Below are 20391 nucleotides of genomic sequence, written 5' to 3'. Positions count from 1 at the left end.
GAGCGCCTCATCACTTATAGGGAAATATTAGGGATCCGAATCCGAGTCCTAGGCAGGGATTCGAGATTCGTGAGTCCGAATCTCATTGCCCAAAACAGCGAATCGAATCTTTTTAAACTCGGCGCCCCCCAAGCCTGCTTCTCCAGCGGTTCCCGGGGCGCGCCAAAACCACAACATAAAGCTCCGATATTAGAAGGTTAAATGTAACACAGCTTTGCTTTAATAAACAATCAAAGGACAGCTCTGTTACATTTAAACTTCTAATATATTAGTTTTATGAAGGGGATTCAGACTCATGGGTTGATGTATTTCCTGTAGTCGATGAACAACATGTCAAATAAGTTACACTTAGGAAGAACTATATGTGGGTATGTCTTCGCCCGAAATTTGTTTTCACTAAACAAATATATCGAGTTCTGCTCCGAAACACTTTTCATTAGGAGAGCTTTTCTCTGTGGTTTTTTAAGCTCTTTTCGGGGGATGATTTGTGAATTCGCAGAACCCTGCTTGGATTCGGATTCGGAGTCGAGAAATCTTACATTGGTCCCATCTCTAGAAAATATTCCTTTCGAATTATCTGCGCCACTTTAGGGTGAGAAATGTTTTTCATTGAAATATCGTACGGTACGGACTGATGTCGCAATGTTGCCTCAAGACGTTTTGGTGCGGAGTCTCCCTTTAATGATTGCAAGGTGTGAGACTAGTGTCGTCATTGCCGAATTATTTACCAGCATGATATGCTGGGGAGGGGTCCTCTGTCCTGCAGCGATTTCAAAGAGCCGACGCTCCCCTTCCCCCCGAACGTCAGAGGTAACATGAGCTGGTAACATGTAAAGGCGTACGCCCCTGTCTCCCCCAACAAAGTAGTAGTAACATGCTGTGCAGGGGTTGTCTCCGACGTGTTATAAGTTGAGCTCTGAGGTTGTAGAATAAGCAACACACTCATACACGGGCGTTGAAACGCTGGAACCTTTATTTGACCTGTCCGAGGACAGTTTTACTTGGAAGTCTAATCAGGATAATCGCAGTCCTTGTTCACTTGAATAACATCTTTTTCTTCTTTGCCATGCTTTCTGAGTTCCGCTGCGAAGCGATCTTCGCAGCACTGAAGACCCTGGCTGCCCTCTGTGGCGCTGCTGTACTTAAAGAGTTCCAGATCTGCGAAACATTGATGTGATATCATGGGACTCGTAAAACCAACATGACAAAACCATGGTGACATCTGGTCAATTAATAATGCACCATCAATAGAGTAATTGAACAGAGGCCACTGTAAGCTATGGAATTAATCGAAACATAAATCGTTGCTCCGGCGTTCACGCTTTTAGTACATGGTGGTGGAGATGATGATGATGGTGGTGGTGGTGGGGAAAAATGGAGATGTCAGCCTCTCATTGCGCGACAAGCTACTAAAGGTCGAGTAAAGTACAGTACAGTACAGTTTTAGTACAGTTCGCGTTGGAATAGCTCGTTTACAATACTTTGCGTTCCGTAGCAAAGTTGCAAACAGTTAAGTCGCATGTTGACATGACTTTAAAAAAAGGTTTCCGGAGACGGTAGTGTTGCTTTTAACAGAATGTTGTGTTCACGCTTTGATCGCGTACTCGTGGAGTGAGAGGCGACAGTTACATTGTGTTCCTGGTTATGTACGTGTGTGAGTACGGGAAAGGGAAATAACTTCTCAGCCAATATAAGGTGTGCAGTGATGTGTACCATAGATTGTAGATATGTACACAGTGGGGTGCCTCTTCCTACTCGTCATTCCTAGAATGTAGGACAGGACCGATACCAAGTGCATTAAATTATTGGAGATTTCCGCTCATGAGATCTGAACAGTTGATATGTTACTTCGCTAACTGCTGTAACTCCACGAAGTTTGAATGGAGTATCGCTCCGTCGGACTTTAATCGCGAATGGAGTTTTCACGCTCAATCAATATCGCACTGCAGGTGAAGGTTACTATAGCCCAAAGATAAATCTTCGACGAGCAACTTTTTTTGAGTTATTTGGCCTCTCTGTATTTTTCATCTTTAAAATGTTCTTTAATATTGGGACGCCGGCAGGCCCTTATCCATTCTTCCTCTCTAAAGACATGGGAAAGGTTCAGAGTAAGGTTCTTGCGATACGAGAAACTCTGGAATAGCTGTTATTTTTCTGTGTTCAGGGTGTGGGACATAAAAGTCTATCGCATAAGAGCGGTTATTCTCGAAAATAGGAAACGTTCAGGTGAAGGTTCTTGAACCATGAAGAACTCTCAAAGAACGGTAACCTTTTGTCCGCTGCGTAAGTGGCCTTAGAAGTCGATCAAGATTGAGATTAAATGTGTTAGTGAGATTTATTCATTTTTAACGTATTTTTTCCGACATCGATGTGGTTTAGTTTGCGCAATACGTCCCTCCACAATCAAGGACCATATTACAGATCCGTAAAAAATGCGAAAAGAAGAATAGGGCGCACGAAACCTACCAATCAGCGTTGTTTCTCGGTTAACCATTTACGCACAATATTGTCGCGGAAACTGTTACGTAATTGTCGCCATTATTTAGTACGAGCCTAGGAACAGAGCAGTAGTAGGGCTTGACCGTGGCTTGTTGCGACGATAACATATTCCGCTCCAGCAAGAGACTTTTTTGTTGTCATTGGTTTCAATGCCTCTTTGGTCGAAAGATAATTTGGTCTCAATCGAGTTTAACGTGAGACAACAAGATAATTACTTACGTGGTCCGTCCTTGACATTTCCTCCATGGAAAAGTCCAACAGCGCAGTTCTTGTAGTCCGAGTAAAGCAGTGTGGTATTCGTTTCGCCAAAACCTGTTAACAGAAAAACAAGACATACTCGACATGGTATACGAGTATACAGTACATCAACAGTAATGTGCAGTGCTGGACAAAAGTTTACGGAACAGACTCGCATAAATATATTTTCTCAAAATAACACGCTAGGAGCGAATGGGACCGTAAGAACCTACGAGCATGCGCCAAGGTAACGCAGTCGTCTGTGTACATGTCCGCACGGTTCAATTCGTTGCTACCGTGTAATGCCCAGAAAAGAATGCGCCGGGGCGTGTTCCGTAAGCTTTTGTCCAGCGCTTAGAGCATTCCCTGTCGCGTTCCAAAAAAAAAATAAACATTCATTGTTGTTCAAAAAACACCGTTTACGGTATCCCCCAGAACACACATGATCCTCAGGATGTCCCCACAGTGTCATCGTGTCCCCACAGTGTCATCGTGTCCTCGTCCTTCGAGGTGTCCCCAGAACGTCCTGAGGATGACACTCGCAGACTGTCCGTGAAGAGTCACTCAGGTACATCCTGTGCCTGTCCCTGTGGGTAGCTAGCAGGACGAGAAATATCACTTTGTTCAGTTGACCTGCTCAGACTCTCTAAACACATTTGTTTTGTACTTTGGACCGATCCTGGGACCTGATTGACATTATTCTAAAATAAAGGGTGGTCCAGCGTAAAATTGTCTGCCTTAAAAAAAAAGAATGATACATGGAGCATTTATCGTGGAAAGGACAGAAACGCGCGATTCTGTAGCACTGCTTTTGACTTTCAAAGGCCCTACGAGAAATGTCTCAAACCAAAACGAGTAAGAAACATAGACCTTGCAGTGATCTAAAACTAATACTTTAATCGATTCCTCGCTTTGACTATTTTTTCTCTGCATAATCAAAAGAAATATGGACAGCTCACCCTTCGTTTTGTGTCGCTGGCGAGGAGGACTCTCGACTTTACGAAGGGTGTCGTTATAAGCAAAAAATAGTATCTGTTTTGGCTTCGGAAAATACTTCTAGTACCTTTCGGAGTGAGTTTCTTGGACTTATTGCTGTTTTTTTATTTCTGTCTGCTTTGCTTTGAATCCGTTGCGCATTTTGTCCGTTATAAATTGTACTACAAACGAACAGCCAGACTTTATTGCTAAAGTTAAGGAAGACGTATAGAAAAACAGAAGTTACCTAGATTGCATGTGGTTCGTATCATTTATCCTGTCAGAGCACGTGAAAAAAAAAGTACAATAAAGTTGAGACTAAGTTTCATCCCTGATCTGTTACCACTCCGTCGTGAAATTATCCTCCAGGATGGTCTGAGGACATTCTGAGTACGCCATAAATCGTGCCACATTGACACAATGAGGACGATTTGAGGATCAGATTTGACCCTCCTGGGGATGTCATCCCTGTCCCTGCATGATATTCTTGGGATATCCCTGGGATGAGAGTGTTCTTGAGGATGCCAGCGCCATACTGTCAACAAGAAAGTGTTTAACTACCCTGCTGTCTTTTTTTCGTTTCAGCCGGATCGAAAACCCCATTGACGTACAAGGACTATGACCTTACCCCTGGACCTGACAGAAAAGTATTCTGGGATACACCACATTGACAACCGTCGTGGGGCTGATTTTCCCCCACCCCATCGTGACGTCATTGTAAAATCCCGTATCGGCCTCGTGGCTACATTCAGCTATTTCGTCCTGAAGAAGGCGGAGCTTGCCCTGTAATGGATACGTCGCCCATAGCTTTTATAACTTTTAAGCTTTAGTAAACGCTGTTTGATTACTCCCCCCCCCACTTTTCTCTTCCGTCTCCCATTTATCTCTACATTCGTATTCGGGGGAAAAATAGCCGGAGCTCTCTCGCTGCACGCATGGCATATATTTATAAGTGCTCAAACGTCGCCAAGCCAGTACTGGACAGCTGGTTCGGTCTTGGGCCAAAACAGCTGCCCAGCTGACGAAATTTGAGCACTTACAAACATAGGCGCCGACTGCGGGGGGGGCGCGGGGGTCCTTGCCCCCCCCCCCCCCCGGAACATGAACTAGGGGGGGCGCCGCCTCCCCTGGGATGTTCCGCTAAGAGACTGACACCAACCTTTGGGGCTCGGCGCGCCCGGGTCAAAAGAGCGAAGGGGCACCAACACAAAAATGCACCTTGCAATTTGTAAAATATGTATCCGCCCACCATACTCATTATCACTATAGAAGGAGAGGCGAAGAAACAGAGGGTGACACAACACATAGCCTGAATTTCGCCCAAAGCAATCAGATCAATGAAACAAAGCAGTCGAAAAGGTACCAGCAGCTGCCAGTGAGGTGTAACGGTAGGATCTTCAGAATGCATATTCGTTGGGAGCGGGTTCAACTCCCGCTGCTCCATTTCATTGACCATATTCATTATTTCCGCGCATTTCGAGTCAAACACCGAGGATTCAATACATTTTGTTCTTTTTGCACTTAGTTTTCAAAGGCGTAACGCCTTCAGTTGTGCACATGTTCACTGTTTACGTTCTCTCTGTTTTTCTTTTGTTTTGCTTTTTATGTTTTTCCTTCCTCTTATTTCTATACCAGTTCTGCATACATCATAGGATCCCGCCAGAGTGTGTGATTCTTCCCCTTCTTCAGCTTTAGTTTTGTGTTCCTCATTTTTCTTTTCCTTTTCTTTCCTTCTTTTTGTTTTCTTATTTTCTTTGCCTTTTTTGACTTCCCCTTTCACTTTTTGTTTTGGAATAACAAGCCGACATCCATCTGGCTTACCTTTCCTTTCTTTTTTTTTCTTAATAAACATACCCCCCCGCCAGAGTAGTTACTTCGCTGAGCGCCCTTGCCCCCTCCGGGAAAATGAAAACTCTCCGCCTCTGCTTACAAACATATCGTATGCGTGCAGCCAAAGAGCTCCGGCTATTTTTTCCTTAATAAGTTTCACTGGCTTTGCACTGGGCTTTCAGTGGTGGGCTAGATCACCCTGACGGGAGGAAACACGTGTTACGTGACCTTCTGACGCCATGCGCTCAGACGTTGCCTGCCTGCGTACTGCGTACTGCTGATGAGGCCCAAGAAGGCTGAAACAGCTGTCCAATACTGGCTTGGCGACCTACAAACATCTAACAGTGTGTCTCGGCGAGACATCAGTGTTTCACGGTGACAGAGGTGAGGATGGCAGAGGACACGGTGACCGAGATACACTGTTAGCGCCGACCCAAGATCGTGTCACTTCCTTGCGCCAGGCTAAAGAGCTCCAAGTAGGGTGAAACAGCTGTCCCCGGCTGGGAGTGCACGGTCAAATTGTAAACATATGCTTAACGCGCAGCCACAGAGCTTCGGCCATTTTGGATTTGTATATGTACTTGCCGGCTTGCACTGCGACCTCCACAGGTGGCGCCGTCACCGTGGAACACTGATTCCTCGCCGAGACACACCGTTAGCGCCGACCCAATATCGTGTCACTTCCCTGCTCCGTGGTGGAAGCCAGGCTTTTTTTTCCCCAAAATTTCTGAAGTTGTTGTTTTGATTCCCCATTCGTTTTCAAGTGAGATATTTCACGGCTATGTCCTGTTCGTGTAACTGATCGTGGGAATACCGCAATCTGAAAATTTGCTTCCGAAGTATCCCTTTAAAGGTTAATCACTAATAGATGAAGTTAGTACATACGACGTTGTCTCCGAGAAGGCTCGACTTCCACGCGAACAACAGTATATTGTTTCATTGTTATCTCACAATTCAACTTAAAACCCTCCATTAAAAATCTCATTGCAAGCGATGCAACGCTCTACTTCTCAGAGTACGACCTTGTGATAACCACTGAAAGCAATATCTCTAGGAAACCCCCTTATAGGGTAATTAAGAAATAATCCACAGACCGGTATACACAAATTATATTTGGCACTTTTCTGTTGCATATATTTTGCTCTCATTACGACACAAAAGTATCCGCAGACATTAACGAATAGGGTCATTGTTAGAAGAAACTACTGTATCAGGCCTTACCGAACCTACTGGACCTTACTGGACCGTACTGGACCTTACCTGAATCACTGTCAATGGCGTTTGAGCCTTGGCCGTCAACCGTCCCGGTCGTTACCTTTACCCTGCAAAGCAACAGCCTAACGGTGAGTACCCTCGAGGGTTCGATAACCGTACCGCATGAAATACATATTTTGTAACAAACTCATTTTTCTCAAGTATCCTAAAAGTGGACACTTATAATGCTAGAAAATAAAATGTTAATGAGATAGAAATTATTCTACCCTTACTAGTTTTGCATTTTGCTACCATGTGTTCGGATTAAATCACCACGTCTACGCAACGCAGAATAGTTGTTGAAGCCTAAGAAAACGGGAACAGAACGGTAAACCATTAAAGTTTTCCATACACTTCGCGATATACCGGCTTTTTTCTTACAATTAGGACATGTTTTGCATAAAAGGGCTATTAGAGCAACGTGAATTTCGTTTTCGCAGGTTGGTTTTTAGACCATGCGAACTTTTTTGTAGCCTTATGGCCGTCAAGTGCATACAATTTATTCAAATATTTAATTTGTTGCACCCCTAAACTAAGATGAACGCGCGCCAAACCTGCAGGAGGTACAACCAGCCCCTACAGCTTTCTGTAGAAATCTGTAAAAATCTGTACAATCTGAAAATCTGTATTGAAATGCGTGTTGCTACGCACGGAGCAATCCGTGCCTCCGACCATTGGTCGGACGCCACAGGCGTGTTCGGTGTGGTTCGCGGAATTTGAAAACGGCACTTCGCGCTTCCTCGCTTGCGCGCTGCGTACTCTCTCGGTGGTTTCCACTGATCTCTATATAGTATAGGCTGGATCGCGCATAGGGTGCTGGACAGCGTGATCACCGGCCGCCATATTGGTGGGCCCAACGCATCATGTTGTCTGCATTTAGTTCAAGCGGGGCTGCCCGAATTTTTTTAGAATTTCCTTTAAATTAAAGAGCATGTCATGCCAGTTTGTTGCAGCTTTGAGTACACTTCACACGGACAGAGAAAGATGGGTAATTTTTCACAGGTAAGCTCTTTATTTGAGGAAAAATCTGTTTATTCGTATCGCATGCATCTGACACTCGGATCGACTTGCTTGCATTGCTACTTCGCTGGTGCCACTACGTACTGAGAAAGTATGTGTGGCTGCTCCTATAAATCTCAAAACCATGTATTTTCTATAAACAATGCGCCTGTGCTATACAGGTTCCCCTCACAATCGCTCAGCTGCGCCGAAGAAGCGGATGCAGAACCTGCGCCAATATGCCAATTTGTTCCACTGGTCTTTTAATTTATGAGTTACGGTGGAAGTCAATAAACTGCTGTGTTAACCTCATATGTGCAGTCGCTCCTACAGCGTGTGTGATAAGTCATTCATGTGCGTGCTCTTCGTGCACAGCGCTTCGAATTTCTGTAATGAAATACGCTTACAGCTGAACAAATGCAACGCACCCGTGACAATAACGTTATTTTAAGATGAGGAATGGGGAGTTTCATCGCCAGGGTCTCCACCCCATTGCTGGTGGTGATGTGGTGAATAAAATAAAAGCCCATTCACAATAAGGATCGAGGTATTATTGTAGAACACACAGAGAGACACTCGTAGAACATAATACGACAATGGAAAAAGTCAAACGAGAACCATACAACGCCAAACCACACAATAACGAACGAGAACCGCGGAACACCATGTGAAAACCGAACAACAAACAAAAAATATAAAAACGAAAGTTCCTTACAATAACAAACAGTGTGAAACCTTTCTGAGAAAAACGAATTAATTTTGTAGGTTGACATTCACCGAATTCACCTTCATGCGTATGCTCCCTGTGCACGACACTTACGACCGGCAATACAGGCAGCGGAGAAGAACAAGAAGGCAATTACCATTAAAAACTACAGGAACACTCCTGAAGCACGTTTGGAATACATCAGCACACTGATTCCTAAGAAAGATGCGTGCTAATCAGCAATGCGGAGCGTTTAGAGCGCAATAAATACTCCAAATCAAATCGCTTCCCATTGTTTCCTATGGGAGCAGCCGGCGCCAGAGGGCCCTCCAACATGGCGGCCGGATGCCGCACCTCTCTCCCACGCGCCCCTCTCCTATGCGCGATCCAGCCTTTATACATAGAGATCAGTGGTGGTTTCGTTTAGACCAGTGCGCCGCCGCCGCCATTCCTCCGTGCACTGACGCCGCCGCTTGCACCACCCCGATGCGCCGATATCCCGCGCGCGTTCCTTCTTCCGATCGGTTCCGCTGTGGAGCGGGAACCCAGACAGAACACCATCGCCTACGGACGTCCGAAATAGATCCCAATGTCCATATCCGAAGACGGATCTCCGTGGGACTTTCGTCGGATATTTATGGAGGGATATCTGTAGCCGTAAGTCCGCAGGAGGTCCTGCTGCGGCTGTTTCACGGATTGTCCGAGTCAGCTCCGTGATGGGATGCTGTACGGATCATGTATTTGGAGAGAGAGAGAAACGCGGGACGATGTAGCACTGCAGAAATTCGACTTCCCATGAACCAACTCAGTTTCTCAAACTACATGAGTAAGAAACAGAGACATTACCTCTACGCCGACTCAATACGCAAAACAATTTCTCATTTCACCGTTAATTGTGCACGCAATCGAATTAAACTTAGACATCTCACCCTTCATTTCGACTCTCAGGCGAACAAGGCTCTCGAATGTGTAGAAGCTCGCGACAACACCAATATACAGTGTCTGTTCCCTGTTTGGAAGTGAATGCAACCTCATTTCCAAAGCTTTTTGGCTGAGTGGTCCAATCTCTTGTTGGTGTTTCTTCTTCCTTTCTTCTTTCTTTTTTATTGCTTTTTGAAATGCCGCGCTGATTTTCTCTCATGTGAAGCAAAGCGAACCAACAGAAAGTAAAACGACCGGCAACGGTGGCAGATGTTAAGAAAATGGCGGAAACACCCTTTATATTTTACTACAAAGCGTATACTGACTTCTGACAAATAAAAAAGTAACACTGGCTCGAGATACACGCTACATCCCAGAAAACTCCTGTTTACGTCCGTATCTCCTGATTATGTCCGCAAAGTGGACGTTCATAGGAAGTTCGAAGCCCGGCCAAGTGGATCTCCGTAGTACATCCGCTGGAGGAATTTCATTATTCTGCGGATATCCGTATCTCCGTGAAAGTATATCCGATGGACATCCGTAGGACAGAATTTTCTGACTGAGAAGCTGAAAGTGGTTTCGCGCACTTCTGCCGGTCTTGACGAGTATTAAACTGTCATGGCATCAGAAACTGGATCTCCGTTGTTGATGGGCATGTCGTTGTTCTCTGTTGATAAGAACTCAAGTGCATTTAAAACGAGCGCGGTGGGCGCTACTCATGCACCTTAGTTTTGCAAAACGGTGACAAGAAGCGGAAGATCGGCTCTGATTTCCTCTGCGAGGTGTGCATGACAAACGCGAAAGGGAAGGATGGAGATAGCCCTTCGGTAAGTGAGTATGCTGGTTGATTAAAATGTTCTTACCGTTGCTGAACGAATGCAAAACATTAGTAAGAGGAGAGGTGTAGAAAACACTGGAGTTTTGTGGCACTTATACTGTCATTATTACTATCATTGTTCTTTTCATTCATTCGTGATAGTATTATGCTGATCCCCATGGGCACCGCGAAGGGGGGCAACTATGCCCTGTGTAAAAATTACCTCTGGGGGTATAGCGCGTGTGCAACCACGTGACTGTGCACAGAGTACGAGCATTCACGGCTTGTTCTATAGTCAAAATGTGATCGAAGTAGATCTATTGTTTCCGACAAATTTGTTACGGTTAGACCTTTTTTTTAAATAAAAAGTGGAACCTTTTTAGGATGTGCCTTCAACTGTGGTCAAGACAGTATGCACCTCGCGGGCCAACAGCGCTTGCGTACCCTTGTGGACGGCTTACGTGTTTACGCCCTCGCGCCGCTGACGCCGCCGCTCCCGGTGGCAAAAACTGGATCTACGTCGCCGCCGGTGGCGAAACAAGTTCTACGCCGCCGCCGGTCAAAGTAGCATCGGCGCACAGGTCTAGTTCATTTGACATTTGAACAATGGACGCCGTGTGGACGCTGTCTGTTGTTGGGAGGCAAGTGTGTTCGCCGTTCGGCGTCTTATCCAGGTATTATGGTGCTTCAAGTCGTGTTAAACTGTTTTTCAACACAAGCGTCGATCCATGAACAGCCAACCGGATTTCAAACTGAAGTGTCATTGTGAATTCTGGCTCGATGAACATGTTCTGGCGCCGTCAGACTTGCATAGCCGTGACAAGAAAATGGGATTCATGAAGCACCAGCATTTTATGTGTGACGTATAGCACGCAAGCACACGATGATGAAGAGAGGGTGTTCAAGTACGTGATAGTTGTTCGTTGTTGGGAATACGCTGTGTCGATATGTGTGCTTTGCGAGTTTGAACTTTGTTGAAGTGTGCCAAGAATCGCTACGCAATGGACTCAGCACGCTCAGTGCATGTAGATGTGTCAACCTGCCGATTGTGTCAGTGCAATTTGACAAATAAACTTCTGTTCATTAGAGCACTTTTCACCGTTGTTTTGGAATCTCGGAATAAATTTACGGCGTGCTTGAAAGCTAGTAGGCCTAGAAGTAGGGGCAACCGGTACCAGTATTGAAAGCAGAAGTCAGCAAGTGCTAGAGCCGGTGAGGCTGCGACCCGGGTGGAAAGACTTCTGATTGGAGGATTGAGGGAGGAGACGCTGCATTGGTCGTGTGCCCAGTCTTGTTTGAATTTTCCTATACAATGGAATCTATGGGGAGTTGCAGAAAGCTGGTACAACTCTCTGGTTCCACGAGAGGGGCAGGTTGACGTAATGAATTTCCGTCATGATCTTGAGAGACGGCGACGGCAGATCACAGATGATATCAGCCTATAATGAGTTAGATTTAGTGGTGCTCAATCGGGAGTTGGATCAAGATCAACTTTGGAGCCAAACAATGGAAATAACGTCATCCCGACCGCAGCCTCATGTCGGTGAAGTCATCGTGACACCATTGGATAAGGTACCTAATCAGTGATACGATTATCACGGTTAATGTGCGACATATATTTGATAAGATTGACTAACAATAATGATGTCATGGTGGAAATAGGGATCGAACCTAGGTCTTCGTTTTTCCAGCCAAGCCAAGACAAGCGGTGTGAACCACTGGCCTCAAGATACATATGAGAGTAGAGGTGTGCGCCGTGGGCATTTTTTTCGGCGGCGGCGTAGAGCACGTTGAAGGCCCGGCGGCGGCGTCAGCGGCGTCACGCCGATGCTGTCATATCGGCGTGCGCCCCGTGGGCTGTCAATATGTTCTCTTCTCCAACGGAGACGCACGAACACCTCAGAGCGGGGGTATTTTCTCTATCATAGACACCGCGACGGTGGCAGTATTTACTGTACCTTGCACCAAACAAGTGCGTAAGCACTGGATAGTATTATGAAAGAAAACCGAACACTCAAAGGAACATTAGGAGAAGTAAAGCACTTCAAGAAGGTCGTCGCCCAAGAACTGCGACTGGACGCGTTAAGTGCGCGTTAAGCGCTGGAGAAAAGAACATAGCTAGATAATCAGAACGACGAGCCATCCCTTTAATGGCAACTACACGTAACAGTTATAGCGAGTGATGAACGTTCACAGGACGGCGACGCGTGAAAGCTCTGTCCACTGATCCAGTGGCTTATTTTGGGAAACCATATAAATATGCGAACGTTAGCAAACGATATGACATAAGGCGCACCCACCACGTCATTGAACAGTATTTTTGCAGAGGCTGTAGTTATCATGAATAAACACTGTAAAATCATTTAATTTCGCAGCCCTAAATTTTCGCGAATCGAGTAGGGATATATTCGCCACAACTAAATTTCGCGCGCTCCTCGAGTTCCTCGAATTTTCTCGATTCGCAAAATTCGCGAAAATTAAGGTCTCGCGAAATAAAGGGTTTTACAGTACAAACTTGTCCAGAACGAGTGGGTTGAGTCTGCCGTGCTTCGCGCGCATTATAAGCCCCGCAATTCCGCGATTGAAAACACCCTCTCTGACTGTGTGCTTTTCGCCGGCACACACAAAATGCACTATTTGCTACGCACTTTTCGAGCGCAGAAAGAGCGACGGGCAATCCACGTGAGAGGACCAAGTGCTTTGGAGCGATCGAGCTGATTGGTGTAGGCGCTAATCTGTTGGACAGATAAGGCGAAGGTCGCGTCATTTCTGCGCTCGGAAATTGCGTACTTCTTGTTTCGGCTCATTTGCATAGCGACATTCAGCGTCGGATATTTCAACACACGTGCGTGTTTAAGAATTTCTTAAACAGGGAATGGCTTTCAACGATGAATATCTTCCGTTCTGCTATCCCGTTTTTACGCGAAATCCCTTAATTAAAGAATTAATGAATTTGAGGTAATTAATGATCTTATAATTACATACTTTCTTCGAGATAATATTCGCCTGACCAACTCAAAAGCGGCATGTATTTCGTTCCGCTATTTTTTAAACAAAAATTCTGTGACGAACAAAAAACAAAACACCTTGTATATGGATAATGACCAGTGCTATGGTGTTGGTGGATGACCGGCAAACAACCTGCAAGAATTGAATGACAAGTTTTCCTGGAGTTGTGCCTCCAGGGTCGACTATGAAACGAAACTCTAAAGCATAAGTAGCATATCAGGAGATGACATTGTTACTGCTAAAAACACCACAAATGAAGCCTGGAACCTAAGATGAAAGAGAAACAAACAAAATATTAGGTATGTGAGATATTCGTTTATAGAAAGTGGATCAAAATGGGCACATTACACAGCCGCGCCGATTTTTCAACATCGGCGGCGGCGGCGCGCCGACAGTTTTTGTACGGCGGCGACGGCGAGGGCCCGACCTCCGGCGGCGGCGCTTGGCGCGGCGGCGGACACCTCTATATGAGAGTCAGTATTGAAGTAGAATTGTGGGATCACGTAGTTTGATTTGTTTAGCACAGATGGCGCCATGGAGTTGCTATAGTTGGCGGCGTCAACAAAACACACATTTTTTAGCAAGTTGCATGGCACCGAAACGAGTAGAATATTTAGTCAAACGCTTCACCCATTTGCCGTGAGCATTTGGTTAGTAAAACGAAGGATGATCTCGTTAAAAACGAATGGTCTGCATGAAGCGCAGAATATATTTCATTGACTGCCGTAAATAGCGCATTACACAAGACTTTTACACATTTTCCAAGCGTGAGTGTTCTACTTGTTTTGTTTTTTTTAATGATCAATTTTCAGGTTCCATTCCATTCATTCTCCAGCTCATCGACCGTGATTGAACCATTCGACTGCGGTGTACTCAACGGCGGTTGAGAAAGCCTGTGTAACCGTGGATGTATGAAGCCTAAACCATTATGTTTGCCGTCGGCCGAAAATCTACACTTTTTTTCGGCTTTTTTCTTCGTTAGAAAAGTGCTAATTTTAAATATCAGCTAAACTCATTATGAATACCAGCGTTCCTTCCACGACCGCAGACGCTCCGAAACCGTGACGTCACCTCCTAAAAGGAGGAGAGAAGGGAGGGAAGGTGCCGTTCAGGCGCTCCGCACGCCGCGGCATTCATTTCCTAAGGGGTGGCAGTCGTTGGCTCAAAGCATAGTGATGTTTTCTCGTTTTTCCAGGCAGGCAATTCCGGCATACTCTGAACATCCGGCGTCTGCTCTTACTACGCGGCTATTTCGCGTGGGGTAACTCGAGACCATGGTGAGGAGGAATAAAATGACTCTATAATTTCGAATGCATGCGACATGCCTTGAAACAAGTTAAGACAGCATCTCTTTATTTTTTTTCGAAGTACACGTGCACTATATGCAGACTTGTGCGTAACGACTTACTAGTAATTGCGTTACTTGTAATCTGTTACGTGTAAATTTTTCGAGTAATTAGTCACTGTACTGTCAGAGTAATTTAATTTTTGGAGTAATTAATTACATATATGAATAGTGGATTACTCAGTAATTGACCGCTATTCCAGCAGAGATTAACTTATCTTTCACAAGTTCCGCGTGCCCCAAGTGAACCCCTCGTGTCGTCAGCCTTTGTTGGACCTTCCTGCTGTAGCAAGCGGAGGTCATTGTAATAAGGATTTGGAATTTCAGGGTCTTTCTCCCTAATCTATCCCTACACCAATGCGGTGGTGCCAGAAGCTTTTGAAGTTTTTGTGAGTCCATGGGGAAGTTGCTGCTCCACAACCGGTAAACGTCTTCCCGTGCGATAAATACAATAGACGTACAGGGTCGGACACACATAAGAGTATCGCGGGAGCGCATGACCTGCAAGGACGCCAGCGCCGCGTAACGGATGCTCCTGGGTTTAAGACCTCGTGCCAGCGAACGTTCGCCACCTCTCGGTTGGGTTTGTCATTGCTCTCGTGGCGCGGGCGGGTGGGGAGACCCACTTGCTGTTGCTATTCAGTCTCTGCTGGCGATGTTTTGATCGGTGCGTGGCGCGGCGTAATCTTTTACGACATCAACGTTTTATCGGGATCGAGAAGGAAAGTGAAACAGGCGCATGTAATGACATACGATGCATCCTTTGCAAACGTCATAACAAGAAAATAAACAGATAACTCTACATAACAATAAACAGTTACTACATGACAAAATCGGACGATTTAACAACACCGTTTTAACACCGTAGTAACGACACAACGCATGCCGCGACATGCGCCTGTTTCACTTTTATTCTCGAATCCGATAGGACAAATATTACGTCGCGCCACGCACTGATCAAAACATCGCCAGCGGAGATTGAATAGCAAGAGCAGGTGGGTCTTCCCGCCCGCCGGCGCCACGAGAGCAAGGAGGAACCCAACCGAGAGGTGGCGAACGTTCACTAGGCGCGAGGTCTCAAACCCAGGAACATCAGTTACGCGGCGCTGGCGTACTTGCAGGTCATGCGCTCCCGCGATACTCTTATGTGTGTCCGACCCTGTACACATCTACTTGTCCTACGCGTGTCTGTTTTTCGTGTTATGTCAGCTTTTCCGCTATTGAACCGTTTTCTCTTTCTTTTTTTTTTCTGAGGCACACAAAGAAAGGTATAATCTGCGTGAATAATAGTGAAGTAAAGACTGGAGTAACGACGGTTACTTTTCTGCTCTTTCCTCAATTACATAGTAACGGTAATCAGTTACTTTTTTCCAGTAACTGTAGGTACTCACCATTCACCAGTTTTTTTGTCCTTGAACCCGAAGGGATAGGGTGCCGGCCACGAAGTCTCGGTCGGTGGAAGAACCGTATACAAACAGGTTAGATCTTGAGGGTATGTCGATTTTACCAGATAAAGCTTTCCTGTGCCAGGTCCAACAATGCTCTAAATTGGAGATTCAGGACAGTACTTGGTGAATGTATCTAAAGCACACCAAGCAGCACTGTTGTAAAGAGCACCACGAGTACGGTAACGGCCCGGTCAACGGCCCGACGTCCACGGAAATGACTTCAATCTAGAGAGCAGCGCTAACTATACAAGGTGCGCTACGGCATTTTGCCAACAATTTTCTTAAAGGGACCATGAAATGATTTTCGAGAATTCCGAGTACTCTGCAGGAAACCGTTCTCATGATCCATCACTATCGTACACACATCGACTTTTAACCGTATTCAGTACAACGGGGGCGCAGTTATCAGACAAAAATAGCAGGGCGTGACCGCTGGATATATGCCTTCGAAGTTTGCTTACGTCATCGCCATCCAATCCTCTCAGCCAACTGTGAACGACGAGGAGGACACACCCCGCCGGACCACGTGGGTGCATGGTTTCGGTTTGGGCAACAACAACGACGTTGTACATCTCCCGTCGAAATCAATTGAAATATGGCGAAAGGCAAATTATCAGCAATGGAGGAAGAGGTTATGTGACACATACAGCGTCTATGGATCGTTCGGTACGCGGCAGCTCGTAGAATGTCACCGACGAAGGTATGTTCTGAAGAAGAAGAAGTTCAAAGAGGAAAACGTGCTCCGGTAACCATGCTGACAGTCAACGGCTATATTACATTTCTCGTAGGATTCTGTGTCAACGGTTAGTTACAATCTTGTCTCCAAGTCAAATTAAAACATATTTCATGACAAAGTATGCAAGCTTGTTAGAAAATTTTACACTTTGCTCGCAAAAGCCCGTCCGCGAAAGCATGTTCTCTGTATGATGTCACGGCCAGTTCGCCTCGGAGGCGGGCCGTAGGTGCTACCGTTCACGCCTGTGGTAAATATACAATATTTTCACTATTTGTACGATTTTCAACTTCATATTTCACAGAGTGAATACTTTCGTACAGGGGAACTAATTAACAATGATCGTGGGTTTGTCAAATATCTTTTCATGGTCCCTTTAATCTGCTAGATTAATACGTAACTTTTCCTTCGAAGCAGCTGGTGCGTATTTTATTCCACAAATGACCTACTTAAAGGCTATAGTGTGACAGTAATTATACAATTTTCAGATAACTTCCATGATTAATATATTCAGTTATGAAAAAAAGTTGACGGCCTAATGGTAAGGTTGTAGAGCAAAACCTTAGCGTCCCCAGTGAGCAAAATTTGAAATCGGAGCGAGCTTCTGTTCTCCCCCATGCGGAGAGAGACAGATGAAAGATGCACGCTGACGGAGGGAGGCTATTATCAACAGCAACGGCTAATATGAAACTGAAGATTAGTCTGATTAGGAAATCTCCTCACGGCCAATAGTTTCTTGATCCCAATTGTCTCATTACGGCCGAAGATGTCTCGAAATGTATATTAGAACCTGCATTGGCATGCAATGTTGGAGCCGCGAATGCATATGCCATGTAGCAGATCTAAGCCATGCAGTGTGCCCTTATGAGCCTTATCCAATACAGTGTGTCCCAGCTAACTCCAACTGTGAGCAGATTTTTACTGTATATAAGTATAGCTATATATACTGTAAGAGATGAGAAGTGTGATGGGCACGAAATGGATATAAATACAAAATAAACGAGACGAGGTAGGAAATATACGAAACAGAAGTAGGAGTAGGGGCGGATTTAACACTTCCGGAATGGGTGGGAGGGTGAGCGGACGCTTAATGTTCGGCATGACCATTTATACGCATAAATCATCAAATCATTTCTGTCGAGAAGATGTGGGGTTTACTTGCCAAATTTTGAAGCTCAATTCAAGGAATTGAAGTTACTTCAAATAAAATTAAAGAAAAAGGACTACTGAACATGTCGAATGCTCAAAAGCGATTGAACCTATATTTTTCCGTTGAACCAAATGTGTACAAAGTCCAGACGACATGGGTCGTCAAAAACCTTGCATGCTCATGTGACGAGGGCGGCCTTGGTTTCATGGGGGGGGGGGGAGGCGGTCTCCCCCTTTCCTTCCTTTAATCCGCCCCTGAGTAGGAGTATTAACTAAAACAAGTTTTATTAGAATTAAACTAATTAACTAAAAACAGCTTAGGGAAATTTACATTCAGTCTACGTTGCGGTAGAGGCTTCGCCTTTGTCAGTCGATCTGATAGTAGGACAGTCAGTAGGCCATTGGCCTCGTAGGGCTTCTAAAAGTAACAAGTGACGTCACAGTCGGGGAGGTCGCGCCACGTGATGGCTATCACGAGGTCTGGTTCTGGAATGTTCATAGTCAGTTCCTGGGGTCATGACATAAGAAGCAGGACAATGCCCGCTGATATTTTGAACATAGACTGTTCTTCTGGGCCCGGGAGAAGAACAGTCTCTGTTCGAAAGCGAACATAAAAATGTCTGGTTAACGACATGCGGCGTATGGTCATCGCAAACCAAGAGCATATGTGGTTTTGTACTCCCGCTAATGTACATTTTTAAAATTTCTGGGGGACATAAAATGTAGAAGGCAGCTTGCGGGGTAAAAGATATCCATGGCCATATGGATCCTGGTACATGCGCTTGTGGAATAACGGTTTCAGAACGCACACAAGCAGTTCGCGCACATAACCGATCAGTATGTGTTGTTGCTTTAATGCCGGGAGAAAATGGTGAATAGAAATATTGTACCACACAGTGTGGGAGCATAAGCATTTTTCATGGGGGATGTTTGAAGCAGTGTCGCGTAGTATTGTGTGTATGAACCATTGTGGGTGAAACAAGCCATGCGGGCACACCCACCTCAGAGACAGTTTGAGAAGCATACAACACAACGGTTGCTAATATGGTGGATGCTTCTTTTCTTTTTTTCTTTTTGGCCAGGATGATACATTTTGGCGAAACTGAGGATCCATTTTTTCCGTAATGGAGACACATTCGGCCGTCATGGGATCTTGACTGTAATGAGACAATCGAGGATTAAACGATTATCGGCCGCAATTAGACTTTCTGCCCTAATGAGGTGTTGTCGACACTGAGAGGGGAACTGATGAGGTCCGGTTAGGCTCCCCCTCATAGCTCTTTATTACTGCGAAGTGAGGGTGGACGGCATTGTGCTCGCCTCAGCGCGACGATTTTCGAATGCTCTTTTCAGCAGTTACCAGTGGGACGAGGCCCGTGTCTTTTCATGGGTTGAGGTATTTTCTACACGCTTGTCTATTTATGGCAAAAAAAGAGAGAAAATCGCAAAAAGAAAGCCAGGCATTAGTTTCGTAATATGAAAATATCTGAAGTTATTTTAAACATTTGTTTTTGCTGAACAGCCACTAAGATTCGCGTCAGGCTGCATGGGTAGCAGGCTTACTTTCTTGGCATCGACAGGGCCCTGGACACAAGTAGTTTTGGCTGTCGCGACAATGCAGCAGCCAGCGATGAGAGCTACCAGTTGCAGCATCTTGAGCGTTCTTGCACGTGTACGATCGGAAAACCTGGGAACATCAATATTTGTACTGAATACGCTATTTAAGGCAGCCTTTTTACCGTCTCACTTGATAATGAATGAATTCGCACCTCAGTTCGTGCGAAACGAAAATAATTAATCTAATCAGACGCTTATTACAATATCAAATAATAAAGAGAACTACATGAAGCTGTTGGAGGTGGTAGTGAAAGACCAGAGGTGTTAATCTGATTTCCTTTGACGTATAGTAACTACAAGACGGAGGATAGACGGAGACGCACGGAGAAGCACGATAAATTATCGATTCCGTCTCTGGTCCTCCTACTGTGTCTCGAAGTTACTTTTCTTCATGTTTCACCAGTTTTCCTGCATCTTTAGTCTTAACCACTGGTTTACTACATTATTGTTTATCAACAGATGACTTGCGTCGCAGAAATGTACATTCTTATTGGCCAATTGTTCCACATAATTTAGACCACTTTTGGTTTGGTACTAGGAACAAACCACAAGGACAGGAGGACGACACAACCACACAACTCCACTAACAACTGTTTAATGAAAAAGTCGTCCTACCGGATAAGTTAAATAAAGACAGGTTAAACAACATGAAACGCTGAAGTACATCGAACATGGCAAATACGCCAGCTGTGCGCAGAAATGCCTTTGATGCTTTTACACTGTCCTCAAGAGATCTTATCTCTTCAATGCTTAGAGAAACTGAAGGTTCACTAATACACTTTCTTACGTGTTTCTTTATCAAAAAGGCCTCAAAGAATTATATTTCTAACCATGTCTAATAAAGACCTTTTA

At 45.1% G+C, this 20391-nt stretch overlaps 1 protein-coding gene across 1 annotated transcript; it reads right to left on the bottom strand.

Annotated features, from left to right (window-relative positions):
• Positions 1-955: 955 nt before the first annotated feature.
• On the bottom strand, positions 956-19629 carry LOC135373870 (uncharacterized). Its single transcript, XM_064606918.1, has 5 exons — positions 19486-19629; positions 15984-16135; positions 6802-6863; positions 2719-2811; positions 956-1158 (listed from the first exon to the last, which is right to left on the bottom strand). The coding sequence occupies exons 1-5, from the start codon at positions 19573-19575 to the stop codon at positions 1010-1012; spliced, it is 546 nt and encodes a 181-aa protein (XP_064462988.1). The 5' UTR covers positions 19576-19629; the 3' UTR covers positions 956-1009.
• Positions 19630-20391: the final 762 nt, after the last annotated feature.

Source organism: Ornithodoros turicata, unplaced genomic scaffold (genome assembly GCF_037126465.1).
Source record: "Ornithodoros turicata isolate Travis unplaced genomic scaffold, ASM3712646v1 Chromosome33, whole genome shotgun sequence".
Lineage (NCBI taxonomy): Eukaryota > Metazoa > Arthropoda > Arachnida > Ixodida > Argasidae > Ornithodoros > Ornithodoros turicata.
This window is presented reverse-complemented; position numbering and strand designations above follow the sequence as displayed.

Bases quoted from the DNA above. Each gene is read 5' to 3' on its own strand.
- LOC135373870 (XM_064606918.1), bottom strand. From the start codon at position 19,575: ATGCTGCAACTGGTAGCTCTCATCGCTGGCTGCTGCATTGTCGCGACA. The intron at 16,136-19,485 runs GTAAGCCTGCTA...TCTCCAATTTAG, and splicing joins GCCCTGTCGATGCCAAGAAA to AGCATTGTTGGACCTGGCAC. The intron at 1,159-2,718 runs GTAAGTAATTAT...AATGTTTCGCAG, and splicing joins AAATGTCAAGGACGGACCAC to ATCTGGAACTCTTTAAGTAC.